Source organism: Melampsora larici-populina, assembly GCF_000204055.1.
Source record: "Melampsora larici-populina 98AG31 unplaced genomic scaffold MELLAscaffold_110, whole genome shotgun sequence".
In the NCBI taxonomy this organism is placed as follows: Eukaryota; Fungi; Basidiomycota; class Pucciniomycetes; order Pucciniales; family Melampsoraceae; genus Melampsora; species Melampsora laricis-populina.
The window spans coordinates 14,778-23,706 of record NW_006768874.1 but is presented as its reverse complement, the minus strand read 5'-3'; the positions used below and the strand labels follow the sequence as shown (position 1 = coordinate 23,706).

Here is an 8,929-nt window from a genome sequence, read left to right as displayed (position 1 = left end):
AGGGGGCGCAAAGAACCGTGACAGACGGCAGGTCAGCGAGACGTCCGTCGATGCCTTCTCCGCAATGTGAACTTCCTTAGTAGATGATGATGAAAAGAGACTGACCAATTAGGTACAAATAAGAAACTATGGGGTTTTGATATGATGTTTATTGAGATGTTGTTAATTGAATTGGATAATTTGTTCGAATAAATGAAATAGTTTAGAAATAAAGTAAAAAATGAGTTAAAGAAGAAGAAGTACTATTTAATTTTTGAAAAGTTAATGATTGATTTGAATCATATAAAGAAGTCAATAAGATTTCTAAATCTAATGATGATTTTGATTTTGATTTAGAATTTGATAAATTTGAATTCGAATTCGAATTTGATAGTTTTGATCATTTAAAAAATCTGAGATGAACTGAATGATGATATCTCCAATACTATACTTTGCTTGATGAGATTAGATTTATTAAGAGTAGTTTGATTTTGATGGTTTGATGAATTTCTAAGATTACTAAACGAAGCTACTGCTAATAAAGTATGATGTGATTTAGTAAATAGTGATGGTTTGGAATTTGAATTGTTGGTTTAGTTGTGGTACTGTTGTTTCCATCTGAATTTGAATTTGAATCGATAGCGGTAGTAGTAGTAGTATGTAGTCGTGAATGGCTGTTTTGGTAGTGGCTGTTGTAGGTTTGTGAGATGAAGGATGGTGGCTTTGTTCAAACTTGTCCCGTCCCTCTCTGTCGCGAACACTCGGTCCTCAAGGAGTGTTTGCGAGGGAGAGGGCAAACTTAACTAAGTCCCAGTCAAACTTAACTAAGTCCCAGTCTGGACCCAAGTTCCATCAACTGGTTAGGTCCAGACTGGGACTTAGTTAAGTTGGGGCTTTGCTAATCTCCACTTTCAAGTGGTTACATGAATAAAAGTTCCTCGACAAAGGAGGGAGAATGAGGCTTCCTGTGTATGTACTTACAACTGTCTGTACAGACTGAGCGTTCAGGCAGGGCCTGAGATGACCTGAGCGGATCAGGTAGTCCTCCCTCAGGCTTCTTGGCTAAGCAATAAAACCTGAGGAAGCTTGGCTCACCTGCTCAGCTCTCAGCTCATGTTGATCATGTCTGATTACATGATCAACATGAGCTGAATGCACTCAGTTTTGGAAGGAAACCAGAAGAAATCTTGAATAAAACTTGAAGCTTTTCATGCTGACCTCTATGTGAGCTCTTGTTTTGGCCCCTGTGAACACACGTCCCTTCATTCGCTCAATTCGAATTCGAATTGATTTGGTTCCCCAACAGCCGCGGGTCCCGCTAAGTTTTTCACCGTGAGTCGATGACTGTCGATGACCTTTAAGCTGTCAATACATACTTAACCGCTGTGTACATTTCCTCTACACCCAAATTGATTTCGAATCAAATCAGCTCTTATCAGAACTCTTCCCAAGTGCCATCCAATCAATGTGTAATACATAAGTTCACATGTTCATTTGAACCATTGAGATGTGAACAACTTGACTCAATTTTCCCACAATGACTATTGAATTTCAAATAAGGCTCAAATGTAATTTAATTCGAATACAGTCAGAGCCGTACAAAATAGTACTATGAACACCGATTGATTCTGACGAGATTGATTAATTTTCAAGTCGGTCAAACGTCAAGTACATGAAATGTATGAAACCATGGAAGGATAGTAGAATTCGAATGCAACAGAGTAGCATATTGAATATAACTGAGGGTTCTTCAAAGAAAACAAAGAAATAGATGAGAAAACAGACTATCAAAGAATAGAAGTATAGCATAGCATTCAAAAGTATCAATGATAGATATTGGTATTTGAGTCATAAGTCAGAATTGCTATCTTCTTCGGTGCTGCTATCTTCTTCTTCGGTGCTGCTATCTTCTTCTTCAGTGCTGCTGTCTTCTTCTTCAGTGCTGCTATCATTGTCTTTGTCATTGTCTGCAGTGGCTTTGATTTTTCTCTTCTTTTTCTTTACCTCTTGATTTTGTACACTACCCTTAGCCAATGCTTGAAGCTTACGCTTCAAGCCTGAATTAGTTTGATTGGTGTTGGAAGACGCCTCAGGAGCAAGTGTTCTCGAGGTTGCTTGTTCGGGCTGTGATTCCGAATTGTGATTTGTGTTGATACGATCTCGAGTGAGCTGGTGAGTGAGCTCTTCAGTAAGTTGAACTTCATCGGTTGACTGAGATCCAGTGTTGTTGTTTTGATTCTGAGAAGTGGAACCATTATTAGTGGGGTGATTGGATGGTTGAATATTAGTGTTTTTCGTTTTGGTCGACTTTTTAGATTTTGGTCGGCGGGCAGGAATAGGTTCACGTTCGGATTCTGGGATAGACTCAAGCAGAAAATATCCCTCTTTGATATCTCTGAGCCATGACTTCACCGTTGAACTCCTTGCTAAACAATGACCTGCCTCAAGCTCGCTTTTTGATAAGTTACTCCCTGGCTTCTGTACAATACGAATCAGCAGATTCCCACTCTTTAGTTCACCTTCTGGGTCTTCACACTTTGGAAATGTGCCTTCCTTCATAAGAGCGCCTACCATTTACCATTGATACGAACATTAGTAATACATAGTGATGTGAATATTTCACAACATACTTACGGTATAAAATGTTGAGTTCCCTTCCAAGGCGAGTTTTCCGCTCATCGCTTGGTTGTTGGGGCTTGCTACCTTCAACTTTTTTCGCCGCCGACTGACCATGGATATAAGATGCCAAAGTCTGCGGGACTTTGACATCATCGCTCGATGCCCAAGTTGCAAACGAGGTGTTATTTGAAAACACCTGTGTCCATCCTTCTGTACTACCACAGCTAACACCGGCCAAGTAATACGTGATCTGGAATCGCTGGCATACTACAGCAAACTGAGGAATACAATAATGAATAAAAGAGATATAGGATCAGTGTTGAAAAACGCTTTGTAAACAGAGGATGTGATAGACTTACCGCATGGTGAGCCTTACACAGCTCAACCAGAGATCTCTTCTGTAGCGTGGCTACAGAGCTTGTAGGGCTTGGCTGTCCATGACATAAGTGTAATTTTTCAACATTGACAAGTTCATCAAATAACGGCTGGTATTTTTGACGTTCTTCATGAGTGAGTTGGTGAACTGGAGGAGCTGAGATTGAATCATCAAGGTGCTGAAGATTCACTTCGTCTTCATTTTCAATCGGTTCATCTTCAATTCCAGGTATGTTGGACAGATCTGGGAGGTTGGCCAACGCGAAGAAGAAAGGGTCTCAAAAGACATCTTTCTTCTCTTTGGTCAAGCCTTTCCATAGTTGAGCAACCTTTTTGTTTTGTTCGCCCCATCCCTCTGAGTCACCCGACTCCGGTACTTCGGAATGATCAACCACTCATCAATAATAACTTAGTACAGATGAATGATTCAGATACATACATTCAACTTCCAGTGCCAGCGGACAAAAAGCCAAAAAGCGAATCCAAGGATTTGCATGTCCCTTCCTGGCCCCTTCGCCCCTAAGAATCAAATAGAGAGAGAGAGATGGAACAGAATGGTAAGCACACTTACGGATAGATGATGATCATTCAGTGAGCAAAGGAAGATATGGCTTACACGAGATTCCATACTACAATTTCTGGAAGTCCACCCATCAAGGCCGCCATTAACATCCTCTTTTCATATTCCAAACGGATACCCTCCACTAATGTCTTAATCTCTTGCGGGGCTTTACTTCTCTTTGAATCTTGTTGAGCAATAGACTTTCGAAGATCGACAATAGTCCATTCATCCAAATGGTCTTCGAAGTTATGTAACTCGAGGCGAGGAAAGCGAGATTGAAAAGTGGTACGTGTGGTTGATTCCTTTTGAGTCGTTTCTTCTTTGTCTTCTTCGGCAAATTGCACATTTTGATTGTCATCTAAGTCATGATTTGAGTTGTTTTCATTGTTATCCTCATTTCTACGGCTTGATGATGAATTCTGACCATGATTCTTCTTTGATTTTGATTTTGTTTTGGACTTAGACTTTGACTTTCTGGTGGAGTTTGTTTTAGTTGTGACAGTAGAATTGGCGCCAGTGGAATCTGGATTACGGCGAGTGGTCACCATTGAGACTGTAAGTGAAGCAATACGGTGAAATAAGACTGTATAAGAGATGATGGGTGGTTGCGGTTGGAGAAGAGGATGGACTGGATCAATCAAACTTCTCCACACCTGCTTAATCCCATAATACAATACACATGACACGTGGAAGGGCCTTCCAACACGCAAAGTATCGTGTTTCCAAGCACCTTCCATTGAATCAAGTGACTTCATCCCTCAATGGCTCTATATCTCTATGGACCAATATCGTGAAAATATCAAAAATATTCAGGGATGGATATAAAATGAAATAAATGAAACATGTTTGACCCTCATTGAACCAATTTTGGAAAAGATATTTGTGTCTGATGCACGAGAAAATTGGCAATTGTGTAAATGCAGATTTCTAGACCACCATGATATATATGGAGGAGGAGGGTGTTAGAAGAGTGATCTTATATAAACAGGCTGAGTAGATTTTTTCTACAATTCTGGAAGGATAAGTATTTGGATAAGTGATGTTTCTGGGGCTATGGTGGCCTCAAAGATGCTCACTCATTATTGATTTCTCATTATTGATTTAAGACTTGCGGTCAGATAATGAGAATGCTTAAAAGAGAGTTGGACATACACTTTCTTGAGCCCTAAAATCATATCTATATCTTGATGGCCACATGGAAGATATGTTGATGATTTTGGGGATTCAAAATTTCACAATATGCTCATATCTCACTCAATTGTACTCAGAATGTGATGGTCAAATAATGAAACTTTCTTGAAATTTAATTTCATTTTCCATTTAAAAGTAACTTTCCTCAAAAAAATGACTCCTTGAACCACCTTTGGGCAATCCAATTTTTAACCCACATTTTTCTATGCCCATAGCTCAGTCAGTTTTGGTGTTATGGTTTCTGCTATTGTTCCAGTGGATTCCTGAAGAAAATCTATGGGGGGTTTATTAATGAAGTATGAGTCTAAAACTACTTTTAAATTTCACTAAAATTCAAGCACAAGAAAGCACATATTTGGCTTTTTTACAACTACTACACCAACATAACACCATTCAGCTGAATGAGATTTGGTGTAGCAACAATTGTTTTGTTAAGATTGACTTATGTATAAGTTTTCCAACATTTACTATCAACAAATAACTCTTCAGAACTAGTAGAGACCACCAGTTATGCAGCATTCTGTGGTTTTACTCAGGTTGGGGGTGAGGGTTTTACATTGACCTCAGACCAATAAAGTCAGTCAAGATGAGACTCTTTGTCAAAAGTCTAATAATTGACCCAAAATGAATTTATTTCATTGACATTTTTCATTAATGATATGTCATGTTGTGATCTTTTTTGAGTGAGCTGAAGAGCTTTTGTGATTGGAATCATGTCAAATTTTCACTAACCTCCATATCTTTTAGGATATCCATGTTTTAACCACACTGAAAATAACAACTTTTGTTTTTTTCTTACATAGTTGGATCATATAAAACAACACAGTGAATAACCATCACCTTCCTGCATGAACATCATTGTGGTATGGATTCACTCATTGACACACTTGTCTCCCAAACTGTCTTTGATCACATCTTATCATTTGACTTGTCTTTTCGGTTGATTTTCATGGCAAAAGCAAGAACTTAAACCAAATTGATAAACCTCATATTCAGCTCAATGATATTCATCCACGAGTTAGGTGTGTCATATTTACAAAGCATCATGTGGAAGAAATACCATGACGCTTTGGGAGATTACGCCCGTCACGACCAACCAATCGAGCTTTAAAGCTTAGGGCCCGTTCGGACACCGCGAGCAGATACTATCTGGCGAAATTTCACACCAAAAGTGTTACATAGCGCCAGATAGTATCTGGGTCCAAACTCCACCAGATCTTCGAAATCTGATTGGCGTTCGGTTCAAATATCTGAGGTCAGTATCTGATCATCAAGATCGAGATATTGATCCATATTGAGATACAGCCAATTGGCTGTATCTCGAGCCAATATGTCGATGTGCCCCTCCCTCAACCCCCATCTAACCATCACTTCTTTCTCCTTTTCTCATTACCCACGCACTCTTTTTCCTTTTTGATCCTCACACCTTTGCTTAGCCATCCTGATTCCTCGCAGCGAAGCAGTTCTTCAATCAACTTGTTTTCTGCTGTCTTCATGTCTTTCTTTTTGTTTTTTGTTTCTTGTTTGCTTCTGTTCTTTGTTTTTGTTTTGTTTCTTTTCTTTTCTTTTCGTTCTTTCCTTTCTTCTGTTCCTTTTCCTTTTTGTTTTTGTTTTTTGTTTCTATTCGCTTTGTCTCTTTTCTTTCTTTTTGTTTTTTGTTCGTTTCTTTATGTTAAATCTTCAAATCTGTTATCACTTTTGAAATCGATTGTTCAATTTGAACCATTTTGGTGCAATGTCAACACAAGAAGGAAAGTTTAGGATGCAAATGATGAAGGTCTGGATGACCGTTTCAAAAGATTGAGGCAAATGAAAATGCATGCAAGTTGATATGGCCGTTACCGAACAGCGATATGATCATCACGAGGTCAACAGATGTTGGTTGACCTCTTTTGGTTTGCTGTTTGGTAACTTCCATGTCCGAAATACGACAATGTCGATGTGCCCCTTGAGATAGGGGCAAATCGAAATTTTGTTTTCAGGTCAGATAATATCTGAAAACGATCCAAACGGGCCCTTAATACAAATGTAACTAGTATATACGTTTGACTCAATGAGTGGTTTTTTTCACTATCTGTTCTGAGAAAGTGCTAAGCTAAATGATGACAACCCCTGAATAAAAAGATTTTCCTCCCCTACTTTCAGATTAGTTCATTCAACCAACGTTCCTGAAATGGTGTTACTTGGTGTAGAAGTGCCATTACGAACAAAGCGAACAAAAAAGCCCACTACAATCGCCGGCATTGCTAGCCAACGATTTGCAGAACTACGTAGACGAGAAGATGAAGCATCCCGAAAAGCCCTTTTGGCTTTGAGTAATCCACCCCGCGATTCAACTCCTGGACACCCCAACAGGGACAGCTTTGACTTACCTGACAAACATGATATTGATAGATACAACAACCTTATGAGGGCTGATGGCAGTGATCCAGCTGCGTCTGGCGATGGGGAAGCGGCCCCTCAACCAAAGGATCGGACTCAATACTACCAAAGTGTTACGTATCAGGAACGTACACTCAGAGAAGAAGCTCATTGGCAAGCCGTTCTACCAAAGGTATTCATCGCTTACATGCCATGTAGCCGTTCAACTTACCAATGGTGTGATAAGGAGCTATGGAACAGTAACTTTAACACACCCTGTAACTGCAAGGAATGGCAAAAAAGAACAGTAGTAGTTGATACAATTGACTTGGAAGGTAAGATTTTTTGTGTTATATCTCGATCAAAATTCACAGTTATTGACCAACTTGAGCAATACAAACACAGGACGAGAGAAGCTTTCAGTAAAACTGTGTACTTGCACGTCGGACTTGGTTCGGCTGGTTCGTCTTGGTTACATGGGTTGCTCACCTATTCATCCAGGGACGGCTGTGTCGCTTCGCTTGCTCAGGTTCCACCATACATTGTGGAAGCATTCGAGTGTGCGATTAGCAGCATTTGTTGAAGCAATCAACGAATATCTCGATTGTCGAAGCCCCCTTTTGGTAATCCCAGGAACTAATCAGGTGAGCTATGTCTATCTCTCTCATCGGATCTCACCAAGTGTTACTTATATGTGAATGTCCATTTTTTCTACATAGCCACGAGATCTGCGCCGCTGCTTTTCGGCAGCGGTTGATGCATACAGAGAGATGCTACAAATGGAAGATGAGATGGGCTCATTGGCCTTGCGCATGAATCCTCTGGATGCTCTCGCCGCTACGTGTCCTTCATGTTTCGGTCCAAATGTAACCGGAAAGCGAAGGGAAGAGCCTGATCACATTATTTGCCTTGATGCAAACTTTCAACAAAGAAGACACCTAGCAGCGAGTGCTGCTTGGCGCGGCGATTCAGGTATCTTACCCTCACTTTTCATCTCACCCGCAACAGTGATGATGTGGAAAACGAAGATGGGGCCAACTGCTAGGAAGACCAGCACTGGTCAACCCAAAGACGATGTTGTGGTGAGTGTTCACGTGATATGGAGATTGATTGAATCGTGATTGAAACTACTGGTCCAAACAGGATCCTTGCAGTGCCCAACATACCGCAGCGAACAACACTCGAGGGCGCCAGACTTGGCGCGGCTGTGATGAGACTGGTTTAATGGGAATGGCATGTCGGCATGACATTCTACTGAAGTTTATCAACATTGTCCAGACCGGAGAACGGTGAGCAGCTTTTGTTGGATTTCACATCAATCTGTTATCTATATGTGAAGAACCCTATTGCCTAATCTTTGTAGGGGATACTACCCTCTGGCTATGCTTGACTGGATCTTGAGGACTACTACAAACGAGGGAGAAAAGCACCGATTTGGAGTCTTATATGACATAGGATGTAGTATGGAAAAAAGTATAATGAAGGTAAGTAATTGAGTCTGTAGGGAGAAAAATCTGACTAACATTCCTGATATCTGTCCTTGGTGGCCAGCGAAACCTCTTTGCTGATGAGCGAGGAGATGACAGATTGAAATTTGGGACAAGTGTTTTCCACTCTTATGTCCATCAGTGGTCTTGCCAGTTAAAATACAATCCCAGATTAAACAATGACTGGGGACTATCGGATGGCGAAGGGTTAGAACGTATCTGGTCCAGCTTGGCATCATTAGTCAGTGCTTTGAGATATTCAACAAAAGCACACCGGCTTTGTGCATTGAATTTGCGAACACGTCATACAAATGAGGCGAAGAGGAAGGATTCTAGTGGGTCATTCTATGCTGTG

General features: G+C 40.5%; 2 protein-coding genes across 2 annotated transcripts; one reads left to right on the top strand and one right to left on the bottom strand.

The window, feature by feature from the left end:
• Positions 1 to 1,827: 1,827 nt before the first annotated feature.
• MELLADRAFT_84465 (uncharacterized protein) lies at positions 1,828 to 3,561 on the bottom strand (the record flags this gene model as incomplete). Its single annotated transcript, XM_007418881.1, has 5 exons — positions 1,828 to 2,546; positions 2,614 to 2,875; positions 2,958 to 3,250; positions 3,413 to 3,492; positions 3,545 to 3,561. The coding sequence occupies 5 exons, from the start codon at positions 3,559 to 3,561 to the stop codon at positions 1,828 to 1,830; spliced, it is 1,371 nt and encodes a 456-aa protein (XP_007418943.1).
• Positions 3,562 to 6,899: 3,338 nt separating this feature from the next.
• On the top strand, positions 6,900 to 8,208 carry MELLADRAFT_84464 (uncharacterized protein; the record flags this gene model as incomplete). The annotated part of the gene is made up of 3 exons (XM_007418880.1): positions 6,900 to 7,422; positions 7,589 to 7,731; positions 7,807 to 8,208. 3 exons carry the CDS (start codon positions 6,900 to 6,902, stop codon positions 8,206 to 8,208), a joined length of 1,068 nt encoding a protein of 355 aa, XP_007418942.1.
• Between the last annotated feature and the right edge of the window lie 721 nt (positions 8,209 to 8,929).